At 50.7% G+C, this 19,067-nt stretch overlaps 1 protein-coding gene across 4 annotated transcripts in view; it reads right to left on the bottom strand.

The window, feature by feature from the left end:
• GOLGA4 (golgin A4) overlaps nt 1-19,067 on the bottom strand; it is an 840,043-nt gene that overhangs the window by 458,856 nt on the left and 362,120 nt on the right. For all 4 annotated transcript variants that reach the window (XM_085607536.1, XM_085607535.1, XM_085607534.1 and 1 more), the window contains one exon: nt 16,664-16,762. In XM_085607536.1, the coding sequence (XP_085463662.1) occupies nt 16,664-16,762 (99 nt within the window). The remainder of the gene's footprint in view (nt 1-16,663; nt 16,763-19,067) is intronic.

The raw sequence follows: 19,067 nt of genomic DNA on the forward strand, positions 1-19,067 counted from the left end.
CCGCTCCCTTCGCTCGGGCAAGGCTATGGGTCCCAACGGTCTGCCCATTGAGCTATATAAATTGCGCCCTGATAAGCTTGCGCCCTTCCTCAGTCGCATGTTCCGTGAGTCTCTTGCGGCGGGTTCCCTTCCGGCTGACCAGCGTTTGGCCACGATAGTCGTGATCCCCAAGGAGGGCAAGCCGCGAGACCGCTGTACTTCTTACCGGCCTATTTCACTGCTAAATGCAGAGCCTAAAATCCTGGCGAAAGTCCTTGCCAATCGTTTGTTGAGCGTCGTGTGCGATCTTATTCATCCGGACCAATGCGGCTTCATCCCGCACCGCAACACCGCTCTTAACTTGCGGCGTCTCCACGGCGCCCTGGCCAGGGCGGAGCTCCTCTCCGAACCGGCCGTGCTGGTTTCTTTGGATGCCACGATGGCTTTTGACACCATCGAGTGGCCATTCCTCTGGGCTGTCTTGGCTAAATTTGGCTTTGGGGAAGGATTTATTGGCTGGGTGAAGCTTCTTTACACGGGACCCATGGCTCAGGTGGTGGTGAATGGGCGGGTCTCTCGGCCCTTTGCCCTCGGCAGGGGCACGAGGCAGGGGTGCCCGTTGTCCCCTTTGCTCTTTGCTCTCGCCCTGGAGCCACTCGCTGCTTGGCTCCGCTGGGAGCCCTCGCTTAGGGGGATCCGGTGGGCCCCGGGCTTCGAAGATCGGGTCTCGCTGTATGCGGACGATATTCTCCTGTATCTCACCTCACCGCGGCAGTCGCTCAACGTCCTCTTTGACGTTCTGACTTCCTTTGGGAACAATTCGGGTCTCACGATCAATTGGTCTAAATCCTGCGTCTATCCCATCTCTGGTGGTCCTCCTCTCCTGCCGCCTCGGCTTCCGATCCAAATATCTCTGAGCGGCTTTAAGTACCTGGGGATATACGTTTCGCTGGACCCGGTGGCTCGCTATGAGCAGAATCTCCTGCGTCCACTCCGGCGATTGCGAGAGGACACGGCCCGGTGGTGCAGGCTGCCCCTGTCCCCGCTGGGTCGGGCCGCGCTGTTCAAAATGATGTCCCTTCCCAGGTTCCTCTATGCACTCCAGAACTCCTTCGACGTTATCCCGGTGGCCTACTTTCGGGAGGTGGAGAGCCTGCAGAGGAGACTGGTGTGGGACGGGCGGGCGCGTATTGCTCTTGCTAAGCTTACTCTCCCCTGGTACGACGGGGGCATCGCGCTTCCTGACATTCGCAGGTACTATTGGGCCTCGCAGCTATCGGCCATTAACCATGCCACGTATGCGCCTGGCTTGAATCCGGCGTATGAGATGGACAAGTTCCTGCTTCCCGGCGGGAACTATAACAGGGCACTTTACTCCCGCTCGGCTGGCCGGACCCTTACGGGTCCTACTAAGATTGCGGTGCGGACCTGGAGGGCTGCCACTGCGGCCACGGGCTGGAGTGAGCGACTAACATGTGCTACTCCTTTGTTTGCCTCCGACCGCCTGGGCAGCCTCTGGACTACGAAGGGGTTTGACCAGTGGGATACGATTGGTATCAGCAAAGTGGGAGACCTGTGGCATAAGGGCACGGTTAAGACTTTCGCGGCGCTCCAGGCCGAATACGAGCTTACGGACAGGGAGTTCTTCCGCTATGCCCAGGTTCGACACGCCCTGCTCTCGGTCTTTGGGGAGGGGACCAAGATCCCGGTTTCCTCGCCCCTCGAGGACCGCATACTTGACGGACATGTCCCTGACAGTACCATTTCTTTAACTTATAAAAAACTGATTAATCATCGGGCTGACCTCTTTGTGCGCCTCCGGGAGGCTTGGACGGGGGATGGGGTGGAATTGGACGACGAGGACTGGCAGTCTGCACTGTCGTCCCCCAAGGAGGTCGCCATTCCAGCCCGTCTCCGGTTGGTACAGCTCAAGATTCTTCACCGGGTGTATGTGACGGGTCCTCGCTTGGTCTCGATGGGATTTTCCGACGACGGGCTCTGTAAGCGGGGTTGTGGGCTCAGCGCCACCTTTCTCCATATCCTGTGGGAGTGCCGCGAGGTGGCGGACTACTGGCGCCGGGTCCATACGGTGATGGGACAGGTCACTGGGGTTGTGCTGCTGCCGGAGGTGCGTCGCTGTGTCCTGAATGTGTGGGAGCCCAATGATTACAGCGCGGCTCAGACTCGGTGGGCGGCCCTGGGGAACATGATTGCCAAGAGAGATATAGCGCAGCTTTGGGGCGCCCAACGGCCGCCCACCGTGTCAGTATGGAAGGAGAATATGGACTGGTGTATGTTCAGGGAGAAGACTGTGTATGTGGCCCGTGGTAAGCCGGGGGCATGGGGTAGAATCTGGGGGCAATGGAATGCGTATCGCGGGGGTATCTGTACGCCCCCCCTGGTGGACACCGATATCGCCATGTCCCCCTGACCCTTGATGGTTCCTGGCACCTTTTGGAATAACTACATATGGACGTTCATCTCCCTTGACCCCCCCCCCCGTCCCCAGCCTCCCGGTACTCCTTCCTTTTGCCGGCTGCTTAATGGTCTGCACTGGAGTTCCCCGGAGGAAGCCTGACCCGCACTGTTTGCCCTTATGCCTCGCCTTTTGTTTTTTTTTTTTTTTTTTGTTTTTCTTTTAGTTTTTGTGTCTGTTGGACTTAAGTCTCCTGTTCCTTTAGAACTATCCGGAGCCACTACGGGGCTGCGCCCCGGGACTTGACTGCAGCCTTGATAAATGTATATTTCATTCTGTACCTAGCGGCCGGCCCTGGTGGTTGTAGGCCCGTGCTTGTAACCGAATTATTGTTCAATAAAAATTTAAAAAAAAAAAAAATGTATTATGATTAACATGAAACTGACAATCCATACTTGGTGCAAGCAAAGAATTGGTTATTATGATTCTAAAGCACTCCGTAATAATGCCAAAGTTGTCTTTTTTTTTTCTTTATTTGTAATATAAAGAATCCCTTGAGACAACATCCATCAACTTATTTGCATTTCACGCATTAGAGTCCCAAGCACATTGCACAGTTGAATACACTTTACAGATGCAGCATCATATACAATTAAGCTTGACTCAAGCACCAATATCTACATACTATTATTACCAACTGACTCACTGGTCTGTTCATTGCCCGGCCCCATTGGATTCAACAATTCTCTACATAGCTCTCTCCAACTTGCAATGTACTCTTCCAACTTTTCGTCCCTGCAGCAGGCCTTCATATGCAGTTCTTCCACCAAAGACCACTCTCCCACATCTCTCATCCAGTTCACAAAAGAGGGGGCCCACTCACCCATCCAGCAAATGGCAACCCTCCGTTTAGCCAACACTAGCGCTAGCTGTAATAGCTTGTTGGCCATTTTCCTCTCCTTGCGTTGCGGTACCAGCCCTAGAAGGCATTGCTCAGACATAGCTTCCAGCGCGATTCCCACCCTTCCACAGAGCCGTGCTACTACATCAAGCCAGTACTGATGAACTTCTGGGCATTCCCACTCCAAATGCATAAACCCTGTATGACATCTAGGACATTCATGGGAACGGGAGGCATCAATACGATGGAGCCTCGCTGGAGTCATATACACCTGCTGCAAGAAGTCATAATGCAGCAACTTCATCTGGGCATTACAAGACACCTTATGCGTAAGTGTACATATTCTCACCCAGTCCCTCTCCAGCAATGGCATCTGCAAATCGTAGTTCCAAGCATCCACGCCCTAAGAGCCAAAGATCCAGAGTCTGCCCTCATGGCCTTGTACAACAAAGACACCAATTTGCGCCCACCTCCACATGTTAGCAATATATCCAAGGTCTCAGTGGTCCGGGGCATATCCGGATAAGTGGGCCATATCACCTTAGCCACTTCCATCAGGCCAGCATATTGAAGATATTGCCCCTGTCCCAGACCGAACCCTTCAAACGCCTGCTCAAACGTAAGGAAGGTGTCATTTATATATAAATCTGCCAATACCATGCAGTCACCCTCTCTCCATGCCTGGAAAGACATGTTTTCCACCATCCTTCACACAGGTACTAACTGCCAGATGGACAATTCCGGGTGGAAGGGAGCCCGCCGCAGCACTCATTCCACAACTTTCTGCCACACACCAGCTGTTTGCCTAACCACATATGCCAGTTCCGCGTTCACCCCGGCACCCACCATCAAAATCATAGGGAGCTCCTCTGGCTGCACTTGCCCGTCAAACGCTTTTCCCAATTATCACCCTGATCCAACCACTGCACAGCATGCTGAAGGTGCGCCGCATAATAATAGAGATCAAATCTGGGCATCCGTAGCCCACCCTCATCGTATCAGGGGTACTCGCAGTGCAACCCTGCAGCGCTTTCCCGCCCAAAACAGGGTCACCAGGAGAGAATTCAACTGCCGAAACACTTTCGCAGGGATCAGGCACAACGCATTCTGCAAGGCATATAGGCATCTCAGCAGCATCACCATCTTTGCCACCGCTATTCTACCCATTAGGGACAGTGGCAGCATATTCCAGAATTCCACAGAGCGCCTTGTGGAAATCTGGAATAAGTTCCGTTAGCATAAGCTGAAGCCATCTTGGTTGTGGCATCCATTTTGTTGGCTTTGTAATTCTCTCATCCTATGCTGCTCGTCTTTTTCCCTGCCTGTGCTGTCTATTTTAGTTGACTTCCTGACTCAGCTAAAAGCAATATGCATGCTAAGAGGTTGTAGCTGCCAGAACACCTGGTCTCAGGCTCAACTGTCAATCTCTTACTGCTGCCATAAGCACTCCTGCTCCCCCTCCCACTTTGCTGACTAAGTGATCTCCCATCTGCCCATGTTTGTCGGTAACTATTCCTGTGTAGGCCTGTACCTTCTATTTGTATCTACATGCTTACCAGTGCAGAAAAAGCTGTATATAAGGCCTGTGTTCTGTGACTTCAATGTACTACCTCTGGCAGCACTTGAGAGTGCTGTGTGGACGTGGTCCCACTCATGAGTGATTAATAAACTTGTTATTTGAATTCCAGGTTCAGTGCCAATCTCTATTTTGTTGGTCTAAGGACCCGTGGACAGAGAAGGGTGACCCCTGCACCGGTGTGCTCATTAAACGGCACATTTCCACAGCCTTAGCGTCTCAACCACCCTGTTCATAAGAAGCTGGAGCAGCTTAGCATCCCCATGAGTCACCTGCACCCCTAGATCCTACAGGATTAGAGACTGTCTAAGAAAGACTGAGATTCAACGTGTTCCCACTGTGGCTGAGGGTCACTCCGGAATAAGCAGACTGCACAAGAGCAATCTGAAAGGACCTTGACTCTCACACTGGTTTCTGACAGGAACCGCAACACCACAATTGCAGAATTGCTAGGCTCAGTCGGAGCAGAAATTGCGTGACTAGAGAAGTTCAAGTCAAGGTTGCATCTGCCGAATACAGCAGTCCTGAACGAGAGATGCAAATGCTGTTTGCTGAAGGCCTATTCAGGGCTGCATCTGCCGAATACAGTAGGCCTGGACAGGGGTGGCAACTACTGATTGCTGAGGACCCCCTTGCAAACATTCATGACTGCTGATTGCCTGATGCACAGGCACCACCTAATACAGCAGAGCTGCACCATCAAGAAACATGCGCTCGGATCATAAACCTTATTCCCACAGACAGGACCTGATGACACGACCTCTGAAGGAGGAGCTCCACTGAGTGCTGCTGTGCTCGACTCACACCCAGATGTGACCAACTCTGCCAAGGATTTGTCTGATCTCAGTGTTACTCTAGAGTGCATGGGCCCCAGAAATAATTTCCTTAACACCATTGACACCCTCCTAGAAGATGAAAATTGTAACATGTTCATGGAGATCTAAATTTCCACCTAGAGTCACAAAAAGAGAAAGATACCATGGTCTTGCTGGAAATCATGAATAACTTTGGTCTCCCTCAGCTTGTACAAAACGCCACCCACATTGCTGGCCACGCACCAGGTGCCATTTTTTCAAACAATAAATCCATCACTGACCTAAATCTTATACCGCTCTCCTGGTCGGATCACTCCGCCATCTTCTTTGAGTTAAGAGGCACGTGGCCAGTCGCAGATTTAAATAAAGAGCTAGGTATGACCTCTCATAGAGCATGGAGCAAAATAGATAGCAATCAACTACAGCTACAACTTACGGAAACCCTACCTCCTCCCTCGTACAATCCTGAACTAGCCACTCAGGGCTATCTAAACTGGTTAGACACTACTCTCTGCCAAATAGTTGCCGCAAAAAAGATTAAACAAGACAGGAAAAAGCCCTCAGCGCTTTGGTTTTCAGAGGCCCTCCGCCTAGAAAAACAGTGCTGCAGGAGACGAGAGGAAATGGAGTCTCAATTATGAATCTCACAAAAAGGAAGCATATATACTTTCTCTATCCAAATACAAAGTCCTTCTGACTAAAGAAAAAACAGCTTTTTTCATCTCCCAGATTGAATCCTCAAAAAACTCAGCTAGGGAACTATTCCAGGTAGTTATCAATCTCACCAAACAACCTGAGGTCAAAGGAACCTGTAACAGTCAATTCTTTTGTGATACAGTTGGCCAACATTTTAGAAACAAACAAATTGATCACATTTACAATTTTTTCAACCTTCACAAGTGGTCAATTGTACTGGTAACAATAATATGACTAATCACACCTCTCGGGGCGCTCTGACCAACTTCACCCCAATCACAGTAACGCAGATTGAGAGTCTCATCCATACCACCAAATCAGGGTCTCCAGATGATCCTTGCCCCCCCATCAGTATTAAAATTAATCCCGGAACCTATAGCCAAGATACTGACAAGTATCTTCAACTTGACTCGGAAGACCCCTCCAACTACCGGCCCATTTCTAGACTCCTTTCCAGCAAAAATAATAGAAACAGTTATGAACGGTCAACTGACTTAATTTATTAAAGAGAATGATCTATTAGATCGCACACAATTTGGATTCAGATCACAACACAGCACCGAGACGGGTCTGATTAAAGTCACTGATGGACTAAAGATCATCTTAGATGGAGGAGGAACGGCAGCTCTGATCCTGTTGGATCTGTCTGTGGCTTTTGACGCCATGGACCACCTTACTCTGATTTCTCACCTGGAGGCCTCAGGCATAGAAAGTACAGCCTTGGAGCTAGTTAAATCCTTTTTAAAGAACAGGGAAAATATGGAGAAGCTAGATAACTTCAGCTGCAGCACATTCTCTCTGCCCTGTGGAGTGCCACAGGGATCGTCACTTAGCCCCACTCTTTTTAACTTATATGTAAGAGAACTCGCCCCTCTGATTCAATCCTTTGGCTTCTCTCTCAACACATACGCAGATTGATTTGCACTGGCTGACGGTCAGGAACCGTATCAAACTCAAAACACTCTGCCTTGCACAATACAGGACCAGAATTTCTGAGACAAGCTATTTCCTGGTATGTCCAAAACAGGAAACTCAGATCAATGGGATCTTTCAAAGTTACCATCGTCAGATTCAATAAATCGAAATGGGGTGGAAGCAGTTTCATTGTGGGAGCAACCAAACAGTGGAATCTCCTGCAGATACACATTAGATCGCCCCCTCTCTACAGGATTTCAGAAAGCTTCTAAAAACCTAGCTTTTCATTCTTTAGTTCTCTTTCTGCTTCATCTATGCTCTCTGTCAAGCTAGCGTCAAGACACCCAAGAGTATACGTCGCGCTCTACACATTTTTGTCTCTGGTTATACAACAGCAGCTGAAAAGGCTAGTGAGAACTCACCTATCCCAAAAAAGGAGTAAGATAAAGTCTGAGTGCATTTTCGAACTGAGTAATCAAAGCTGCACCGGAATATGATTTATGCTACTGCTGATTGCCCTTAGTAAACAGGGGGGGCTCAGAAACCAGTGAGATTGCCTCCAAAGGAAAAGAGAATGGCTACTTCTGTACTTTATTCCCTTTTCATTTTTCCTTTTAAAAAAAATGTATGTTAAAGATTATCTTATCTTTTTCAGTGTCTTATAAAAATAACTGGCTTTTTTTTTTTAATGAAAATAAAAAGAAATTTGGCCTTGTTTAGCCATTTATAAGCTGCAAATATTTTTTTTTTCATGAATGAATATATTTTTGATGTATATAGTACTAAAGTTCTATGGGAATACGTGCATGTGCAGGACTATTCAGTGCTTAGGACTATGACGAGGATTCCCCTGGAAGAGAACTAGGATTACAGAAAAAGCTACTTTTCCTGGTTTACTGTCAGTACCAAGGGCATAGTTGGTGCTCTACTCCAAATCACAGGACAGGTCCAGGACCTCTAATCATGGACAGGCTTAGGCCTCTGCACCCATACTTAGATTAGCAGGTTGTCAGGGCCAAAACAAATTCAGAATACCAGATAAACATTCAGTTGTGCATGTAGGCAGGGACACACACCCAAATAACATGCAAGGGAAATTCCCGTCTCAACAATGTCATTTGCCATTGGTGTACTTGGAAAGCCCTACCATGGACGAGGAAACTGGGCCAAGTACACCCTTTTTGCACTTGACTCTGAGGGTAGCCGGGATGAACAGTCAAACGATTTCCAGGAAGGTAGTTTGGGGACAAGAGCCCAGAACACAACAGCCAAAAAACAGACAGGATAATGTGATGTTCATCCCAGTGTTTAACTTTTGGATAAAAGAAGTTACTTCACTCACAGAGCATTAGGTAATGCTACACAGCACATCAGGTGACACAGAGTTGAAATCCACTTTATGATCTTGGTACTGGTCACTGGCCATGTCATGAGTGATGTAATAGGTGAGGTCATAAGCAGTGTATTGCGGTGTGTAAGGTATACTTCGCTCATGTAACTAGAACTGCTGAATTTCTATGGTTTTGTACGAGTGAAATATGAGCCCAACTATAAAGTTCCTGTAACTTCTGTTTTTTTCAGTGAATTTCTAAGGTTTTTTAAATTTTAGTTCCTAAATGTAACCACTAACCCTCTGATAGTGAGTGTTTGAGTGAGTGCATGAGTGTCTCAGTAAGTCTTTGAGCGGGTGTGTGAGTCTCCGAGTGGGTCTGTGAGTAGGTGTGAGAGTGTCTGAGTGTTCTCTATTTTGCCCTCTTCTGCTAGTTCTCTGCTCGTTTTCTGCCCTTTTCTGCTCTCTTCTGATCTTTATTCTGCCTCTCTCTGCTCATTCCTGCCCTTTATTTTGCCTCTTTCTGCTGGGTTCTCACCTTTATTAGATCTTTACCGGACCTTGATCAGACTTTTGTTTTGCCTTTTTCTAATCTCCATTTTGCCTCTTTCTGGTTGATGCTGACCTTTATTTTGCTTCTTTCTGCCCGTTTCTCACCTTTATTCTGCCTCTTTCTGCTCACGTTTGATCTCTATTTTGTCTCTTTCTGCTCATTGCTGACCTTTAGTTTGCCTCTTTCTGCTTGTTTCTGACCTTTATTCTGCCTCTTTCTGCTATTTTCTCACCTTTATCTTGCCTCTTTCTGCTCGTTGCTGACCTATTTTCTGCCTCTTCCTGCTCGTTTCTTACTTTTATTCTGCCTTTTTCTGACATTTTTTCTGCCTAGTCCTGCTCGTTTCTTACTTTTATTCTGCCTCTTTCTGAATCTTTCTGCTCGTTTCTCACCTTTATCTTGCCGCTCATTTCTGGCCTTTATTGTTCCTCTTTCTGCTCGCGGCTGACCTTTATTCTGGCTCCTACTGCTCATTTCTCACCTTTATTTTGCCTCTTGCAGCTCTTTTTCCCCGGGACCGCGAGGAGAACCTCAAGGCCCCTGTGGAAGCCGCCATTGCTGCTGCATGGAGGGAGCTGCTGAAAGGCAGCTCCATAAGTGCAGGAGCAATCCTTTCATCTGTTTCCGAAACAGACAAAACCTCCACTTCCAGCAGGCGAAAGCAGTGTTTGCTCTGCGCTGGCGGGAGCAGTCAAACCTCCCGCCAAGTCACAGCAAACAGCTATGTCCCGGGGTTGGGCACCCCGGGACATAGCAGGTGCCGGCCCTGGGGACATAGCTGTTTGCTGTGACTTGGCTCCAGGGGGGGGGGGCTTTTTTTGTGGGAAAGGGTTGGTTCTGGGGAGGGGTGCTCCACAAGGCCTCCTCTGTTTCTTTACAGTTCACCCAGTGGAGATGGTGTTCTCAGGAAGGGGACCGGGGGAGGGGGCAGCGCAAGTATCAAGTTTGCCCCAGGGAGTTGGTGGTCCCCGAGGCCTCCCCAAATTCTTTACAGTTAGCCCCAGGGAGGTGGCGGTCCACGGTTCTTAAAGAGCCTCAGGAGGGTGGCCCTGCCACCCCCACCCCCCCCAAGGAGCCTAGGGGGGGTCAGGGTATTACTATACTGAACCCTTTTTAAAAAAAACGTTTTTATGTGGGACTCAGCTGAAGCTGAGCCCCAATATGGCTGCCAACACTTCCTAGTTGAAGTGCTGGCAGTCAATCACATTTCATAATGGACACTGTCACAGCCTCGGAGGATATGCATCTCTATATTTGTAATTTTTTTAAAATGTGTTAACTGCTAAACGGATTTACACCAAATATTAAAAAGGGTTCTTTCTGGTCCAAGAGCTCCCTTTCTGCCAAATTTGGTGTAATTCAGTCAAGCGGTTCAGGCTCTATTCACAACTAAAATCTCTATGGGAATTAACATGGGAAACACACATTTCTTTTGACACCACTCCCCCCTTTTTTCCCAGCGCCCGCTTGACAGATGGCCCCAAAACTTTCCATGTGCAATAAGAATCACCAGGGCACTTTTTGGGAACATTTCGTGAAGATTCGTCAGCTGCCTAAAGATATAGGCAAGTCAAAAAAAATGCTTTTTCTATGAAAACATGGTCCTAACTATAATTACCAACTACTATATAAAGCAGCCAGTCACACATAATACAACTGACAATTTCCCTAAGAACGCAAACTTCCCAAGAGATGTATCACAGGGGAAGAATATTGTAAGCACTTTTAAAAGTATGATATTGGGGGCGTGGCTTGGTGAGCCAAGATGGTGGACGAACTTTGAGCCGGCTCCCGCCCGCCCGTAACATTTATCCTGCACAATTATCCTATTCCCCGGAGCTGTGGTGCCCTGCTTGACGGCGGTGAGGGGCGACTGGCAGCGGCGGCAGCCCGAGCGATTTTGGAGGTCTGGGGTCCCCCGCGAGCCGCAAGATGACCGAGCGGTGGTTTCCGGCCTAGTGCGGCGCTGTGAGCCGCGGCCTCTCGTGCGCAGAGAGGCGGGGCCTGACCTGTCTGAGTGAAGCTGCGGCGGGGACCCATACTTAACCTAGCAGTGGCCGGACTGCGGCATATGCGGCTGGAGGCGGAGCAACACCCTGGGGAGGACAAATCAGCCCAGCCTGGAGGGGACCTGTGGAGGCTTCCTGGGGCGCCCTAGCCTGGAGGGGCTCGTGTGGCAGTGAGGTGCGGTGAGTGTCCCGGCCGGACGGTGGGCCCCGTGTCAGCGTTGCACCCTGGCTCCCTGTGTGCCGTGCTCTGTCCCCCCCCACTCCCCAGTCGCACCAAAGAGTCGGGGGTTCGGCGGCCGATTCGGGTCGCAGGGGGTGAGGAGACCTGTTGGGGGCGGCTGAGACGGACGGACGGACATCCGGCCCGGTCAGGGCGGGCTGCAGCATCCTGGACCCCTGAGATGGCGGGGCCTGTCTCGGTTGGCCGGCTGGGTTGGTATGGACGTCATGCCTGCCCCGGGGCATCATCGGAGAGGTAGCGCCTGGATCCTTCTGGCGGTGATTGTGCCTGGTCCGGAACAGGCCAGTGGCACGCGGATCAGGCGGCGGCGGCTGGGTGCCTGGGGCGGGGAGGCCAGGACCCTGATCACCACGGTTCTCACCGGACGATTGGCGCAGAGAACTCGTCTCAGGGGCAACATCCCGGAGGCGGCAACGTAGGTGGCGGAAGAGACCTGCCTTCGGGCCCGCCTGGTCTTGCGCGGCCATGGAGAAGGGTCTGCGACAATGACCAAGTACAAACATGGCGGAGGCGCGGCGAAACAGGGGCCGATTGATAAATTCACGGGCCCGGGCCTGGTGGGGACGGCCGCGGGGGGCTCCTCGGCGGCGATGCCGGACAATGCTGCCCTCCTAGCAGCTATAACGCAGTCCCGAGATATGCTGGATGCCAAGACTGGGGCAGTTGGTTCGGATGTGATGCTGCTGCGCCAGGATCTGCGCAATGCGGTTGCCCGCATTACAGAGACTGAAACCAGGGTGTCGGGTGTGGAGGACGAGGTGGCGACGCTGAGGAAGCAGGTTGCGACCTTGCATCATGGACTAGCTGTCGGCTGCTTCATCTTCCTTTGTGCGCGGGGTTGCCTTGGCCCCGGAGAATGGCAGGAAGGGCAGATACCACCGTAGCAGGTTGCGGGTGGGGATTCTGGGGTTTAGTTATGAGAGGCAAGTTGGGGATCCATTGGTTGGGAACTCCTGAGGTTCACGGTTGGGGCCTTGGGATGTCTCTCACCGCGACAGGTACTTCAATGTTTGTGTGGTATGGGGTGGGGGAGGCGGGGTTGGGGGGTGTGTTGGGTAGTTGGGGTCTTAGGTTAAGGGTTGACCGCACCTTTGTACAGAGCTGGGCATGGGTAGAGGCAGACGCCGGAGTCCCTTCATTGCTATCATATCATGGTTATACCTCCCATGGCGGCAGATTCCTGGGGGTCTAGTGGGCGATTAGCCACAATAAAAGTGTTGAGCTGGAATGTCCGGGGCGCCCTGGATAAGATCAAGAGGGGGCGACCCTGCAGTACGCGAAGAGGGCCTCTGCGGATGTACTGCTCCTACAGGAGACGCACCTATTGGGGACAAAAGTGCTACTACTCCAGCGCTATGGATACACACAAGTGTTTCATTCGGAGTTTGTTCTGGGTTCCAGGGGTGTGGGTATATCGGTACATAAACGGGTCCCATTTACGCATCATCGGACTTGGGCAGACACACATGGGAGAAATATCTTTGCTCTGGGGCGGAACAGGTGGTTTTTGGTAGTGTGTACGCCCCCCCCCCCTACCCCCCCCCTGTCCTGGATATTTGCTGAACAACTCATGGCGCACTGGGCGGACATCCCGGAGGTTCTGGGGATTATAGGGGGGGGGACTGGAACGATGTGATGGATCTCCCTAGGGACCGACAGTCAGGGGTCCGGGGGCGAGGGGAGGGTGGACAGACAAAACTCAATGCGCTGGTCGGTGGCCTAGCATGGGTGGATGCCTGGCGGCGCTGCCACTGCACTGCCCACAAATACACATACCTGTCGGCGGTACATGGCTCCTTCTCCCGCCTCGACTACATTTTCCTCTCTGGGGCCGCGGAGTCCCGGTTAGAGGCAGCGGAGATTCTTCCGCGAGGGCTTTCGGACCATTCCCTAGTGTCTGCTGTCCTACGGATGGGGGGAGCGGGGCGGCCGTTTCGTTGCCGGCTCTCCGTGTGGCACCTGCAACAAAATGACTATAGGGCGCATATGACTACGGCGTTAGATCAATACTTGACACTGAATGTGGGATCTGTGTCCGGGGCGGACATGTTGTGGGAGGCGCTGAAGCAGTCATTACGCGGGGCGGATATTTCATACTGCGCGGCGGCCCTCCGCGAGCGCCGAGCGGGGCTGCTTCGGGAGGAGGACGATGTCGCGGAACTGGAGCGTAAGGGCAGGGAGGATGGAGGCGAGGTGTCTCGCCGGCAGCTACTTTACGCACAGCAGACGTACGGATCTCTCTTGCTTGACGAGGCACGCCAGGCTTGGCTAGCCACCAGGAGTCGAGTATACCAATGGGGGGACAAGTCAGGTGCAATGCTACACAGGCTGTGTCAGGGGGTGTATCATACCCAGGATCTCCCGGGGATCGTAGACCCAGGGGGCATGCATCTAGCGGATCCAGGTGCGCTCGCCAATAGCTTCGCTACATACTATGCAGGCCTATATAGTCCCTGCGAATGCCTCACGGAAGCGGAGGTAGAGCGGTTCTTGCGTGATCACCCGATCACGGCTTTATCAGAGGTGGCAAGGACTGCATTGGATCTTCTGTTTACGGTGGAGGAATTTGGGGAGGCGCTGAATGGCCTCAACCCGGGCAAGGACCTGGGCCCGAATGGGTTCCCAAGTGAGTTTTTCCAGAAGTATTTCCTTCAATTAGGTCCACATTATACGGCGGTGGTGGAGGAGGCTCGAGATTGTGGATTGTTACCCCGGGACTGGAGGCATGCCGAAATTGTGGTGTTCCACAAGCCGGGCAGACCCCCGGAGGAACACGCCTCGTATCATCCGATTTCCCTCCTTAATGTGGAGGCAAAAATTCTGGCGAAAGCTCTGGCCAATCGTCTCCTGCCATACATCACCTCGTTGGTCCACCCGGATCAGGCGGGTTTTATGCCCTCCCGCGCTACGCGACATAACATTCGGCGGGCCCATGTGGCGATCGCTGAAGTGCAACGGTTGGGGGTTCCAGCAGCCCTGTTGTTGGCGGACATGGATCGGGCGTTTGACTCCCTCAGCTGGCGATATCTGTTCCTGCTGCTGCAACGCTTGAATTTTGGTCCGCGGTTCATATCCTACGTGCGGCTTCTCTACACGGAGCTTACGGCCTCGGTCAGGGTAGCGGGGGCGTCCTCGATCACTTTCCCCGTACAGCGTGGAACACGCCAGGGGTGACCCCTGTCCCCGTATCTGTTTGCCCTGGCCATGGAACCCTTGGCGGCTTGGGTGCGGAAAGACGCGCAAATCTCCGGCTTTGAGTGGGAGAATGGACTGGCCGATCGCATAGCTCTCTATGCGGACGACATCCTATTTTTTATGCCAGACCTTGACCGCACGGGGCCCCGGCTACTCCGTATTATGCAGATTTTTGGTGAGACGTCGGGTCTCTTCATGAACCTCCGGAAGTCTACCCGGGGGGTCCGACTCAGTTGCAGGGGTGGGCGTCTCCGGTGCGGATGGCGGCGGCGGATGGCGGCGGGGGGACTTCAGTTGCAGGGGTGTTCTTATCAACTACTCCGGCGGTTTCTTGGGAGCGTAATGTGGTGCCCGTGTGGGAGCGTGTTTGCCAAGACACCAAATTATGAGCCCACATGCCGCTCACCATATTCGGCCGGTCTGCGATTTTCAAGATGGTGGCCCTTCCCCGCCTTTTGTACCAGCTGCAGAATCATCCGTATATGATTCCACCGGGCTAGTTCCGTCGGGTGAACTCGACCCTGGGTCAGTTCCTGTGAGAGGGTGGGGTGGTTCGGGTGGCCCTGCGGACGTGCTTCCTCTCAATCTATGAAGGGGGGCTGGCTACGTCAGATATGCTTTCTTACTATCAGGCCTCCTATCTGCTAGTTCTGAATGAGTGGTGGTATTGGGATAGGGGGGACCCAGCCTACGCAGTGGAGCGGCGGCTCATGGTCCCACACACACTACACCCCCTGTTATACTCCACCGCGCTTCGGGCACGCTTGCCACCGGCGATGCAGGTAGTCTTTCAGATTTGGCGCCAGGCGCTGACACGAACTGGGTGGTGGAACGTGCTCACGCGGGAAACCCCCCCTGTGGCACAATGGGCGACTACCACAGATGGCGGCCCTGTCCGGGTTTGAGGGGTGGGATCGGATAGGCATCTCCACCATAGGCGATGTGGTGCGGGGGTGCGCCTTGAAGTCCTTCCAGGATCTTCAACAAGAATTCAGCATGCCTCGGACACAGTTCTATAGATACCTCCAATTCCGCCATGCACTCTCCCCCAGCCTAGCGGGCTTAAACTCCATAGCTGAATTTAGCCCAGTGGAAGCGAAGCTCTTCATGGGGGACCTACAAGAGCGGAAAATCTCCAAGATATACAGAACGCTTGTCATTCACAGCTCCCCCTCGCTCCAGCATCTAAAGGGGAAATTGGAGGATGACGTTGGCCCCCGCGATGAGACGGACTGGACGGAGGCGCTGGCCTCGCCCCGGGGGGCAGCCATAGCTATCCGACTACGCCTCATTCAATTTAAATACTTGCACAGGGCTTATTTTACACGTAGGAGGCTGTGGCGGGCTGGTCTGATCGTATCGCCGGAGTGTCTCCGATGTGGGCGGGAGGAGGGTTCCTTCTATCACACGGTATGGCTCTGTGTGTCATTATCTCTTTTTTGGAGAGGGGTGTTGTCCTGCCTATCCGAGGTGTTGGGTTGGGATCTTCCCGCAGACCCTAAGTTGACACTTCTGCACGTCATGGACGATATTGGCGGAAATATATACAAGAGACATCTGCTGCTGTTGGGCCTTACACTGGCCAAGAGGGATATCGCCCGGGCATGGAAGGCTCCGGTAGCTCCCTCTCTGAACGTGTGGAAGAGGGGTCTGGACTTTAGCATGGGCTTGGAGCTCCCCATATTCGCAGCTAGGGGATGTCCCCGTAAACATTATAAGATATGGAAGCGTTGGGCAGACTACAAGGGTCTCCCCCTGGAGCCAGTCCCAGAGGAGCGGGAGGAAGAGTGCTTCTAGTTCCCCGGGGGCGAGGGGGCTTACACTGGGCCTGGGGTCGGAACTGTCTAGCTTATGCTCATACAGGATGTCGCTTGTTGGTTATGGTATGGTGCGGTCGGGGGGGATCCGGGAGTTGGTGGGGGGAGGGGGGGTCGGAGGTCTATTTTTCAACTGAAGTGCATCTTCAAGTATTATACTAATGTAAAATGTCAATGGTATCATGGTTAAAACTATTTTTTAAAAAAAGTATGATATTACCTGTGTCTGCAAAACAGTGATGAGTTGATCTTTCTCTTCTAGTGATGAATCAAACTCCTCCTGGAGATGTTTCTTGGCCTGTTGATCCATTTGTAGTTCCTAAATTACAGTTCCAAAAGTAAAGGTGTTTATGATCTGAAAATCATGATCTTATATTCTTAAGAGCATAGAGTGAATTAAAACAGTATAGTCAACAAATCAATACATTATTTTATGGCAATCAATATTGCCTAAAATCATTACTCATCTACAACCGTCATACTCTTGGACAAAGAAACATTTGCCATACCAACCTAGTAAGAAACACATCACATTAGAAAGGGATTTAATCAAAGCAAGCTGACAGAATGGAAGATGGTAGAAAAGCTCAGCAGCAGATCAGTGCTCATGTTTAATTGATTCTGGATAGAGGACAAGTGGACTTTGCTCGCTACATTTTTAAGAGGGGTGGGTGACTGCTACAGTTAGCCTTGGGTTTAGGAAAGCTATTTATTATGATAGTGATGTAAAAGGTTAGCTATATTGTATTCACTGTTGCCAACCTAATATAATCTATACATAAAGACATGTCTTCAAATTGAAGAGATGGTTACATTAATAAGCTCCTCTAAAAATATTAAATTGTAAATCAGTTGCAAAACACTTCACTGTATCCTAAACTAACTGACCAGCTTGCTGTTTGAAGAATGGTTTAGCAGTATCCTTCAAGGTTTTTAACTACTAGTTTTCATCTCCTACAGCTGACTAACAAAATAACAAGATTTCCTGACTAGGCATATACTGACCACTTTGTGGGGCAGTCTAATGGTAAATTTTCAAAAGTTCTCCATTACATTTGATAGATTTAACACAGAGCAAAAACTGATAGAGCTGTGATTGAAGTAATACTTGTATTTTTTCTTCGTCCCTGGTGTCTTTGTTGAACCTCTTGCAGTTTGTACCTATGTTTTACTGTGCCACACACACTTCAAATAAGCCCTTTTCTCCTTTGAATTGGATGTTTATTGCGAAAATGAATATGCTACTTACCAGTATGCATCTGTTCTTGGCATGTAGGGCTGCTGACATTCATATCTGTGCATAGATCGCCGCCTAGTGTTGGGTCCGGATGATTGCACATTGTTGTCCTGGAAGAGTCTTCGAAGTATCACGAGATAGGTGGCTCCTCCCCTGGACTACAGTGCGCATGGGCATCCTCTCCATCCTCAGATTGTTTTTCGCCATTGTGGCAGTGATGGAGTAGATACAGTAAGTGATGACCATGCTATACAGTAATTCTGAGTGCTGCAGCCGGTACAGGCGCCGGGGAGGAGGGTGTGTGATATGAATGTCAGCAGCCCTACATGCCAAGAACAGATGCATACTGGTAAGTAGCATATTCAGTTTGAGACATGTGGGCTGCTGAATTCATATCTGTGCATAGATTACATAGCAGTCCCTCCATTAGCGGCGGCTGCCCGTGCCAGCTGCAGCAGTCTGAAAAAGGGTCTTGAGAACAGCCTGTCCTACAGCTGCCTGCTGTTTGGAATGTACATCTACACAGTAGTGTTTTGTAAATGTATGTATAGTGGACCATGTGGCTGCTCTACATATTTCCTCTAAAGGAATATTTCCTAGGAAAGCCATGGACGCCCCTAACTTTCGTGTTGAGTGGGCTCTGGGAGGAATCATTAATGTGCGTTTAGCTTTTTCAAAGCAAATTTGAATACATTTAACGATCCATCTGGCTATCCCTGCTTTGGAAATGGCGTTGCCCTTGTGTTGTGGAGAAAAGGCAACAAACAATTGTTTTGTTTTCCTAAAATCCTTTGTTCTGTCTATATAGTACATGAGGGCCCTCTTTACATCTATTGTATGGACCATTCTCTCCGCGACATTTTGTGGATTTGGAAAGAAAACAGGCAGTTCAATAGTTTGATTCATGTGGAACTGCGATATCACTTTAGGCATGAAAGTGGGGTTAGTACGTAGTACAACTCTGTTTGCGTGAACCTGTATGAATGGCTCTTGAATGGTTAGTGCCTGGAGTTCACTAACTCTTCTCAACGAAGTGATTGCCAGTAAGAAGGCTACTTTCCAGGTGAGGAATTGAATCTCACATGAATGTAGAGGTTGAAGGTGGACCCATTAATCTGGTGAGGACCACATTCAGGTTCCACACCGGTGCCGGTGGGTGAGTTGGAGGAATCACTCTTTTGAGTCCCTCTAAGAAGGCTTTGAGGGCAGGCACTTTGAATAGAGAGAGGTGCTGCCTGTTCTGAAGATAGGCCGCTATTGCGGTCAGATGTATACGGATGGAGTTGTATGCCAGATTGCATCGGTATAAGTGTAACAGGTAACAGATGATGTTCTGAATGGATGCATCCAGCGGATTAATGTCATTGTTTTGACAGTAAATGACAAA

This window comes from Triturus cristatus, chromosome 5_2, assembly GCF_964204655.1.
Source record: "Triturus cristatus chromosome 5_2, aTriCri1.1, whole genome shotgun sequence".
NCBI lineage: Eukaryota > Metazoa > Chordata > Amphibia > Caudata > Salamandridae > Triturus > Triturus cristatus.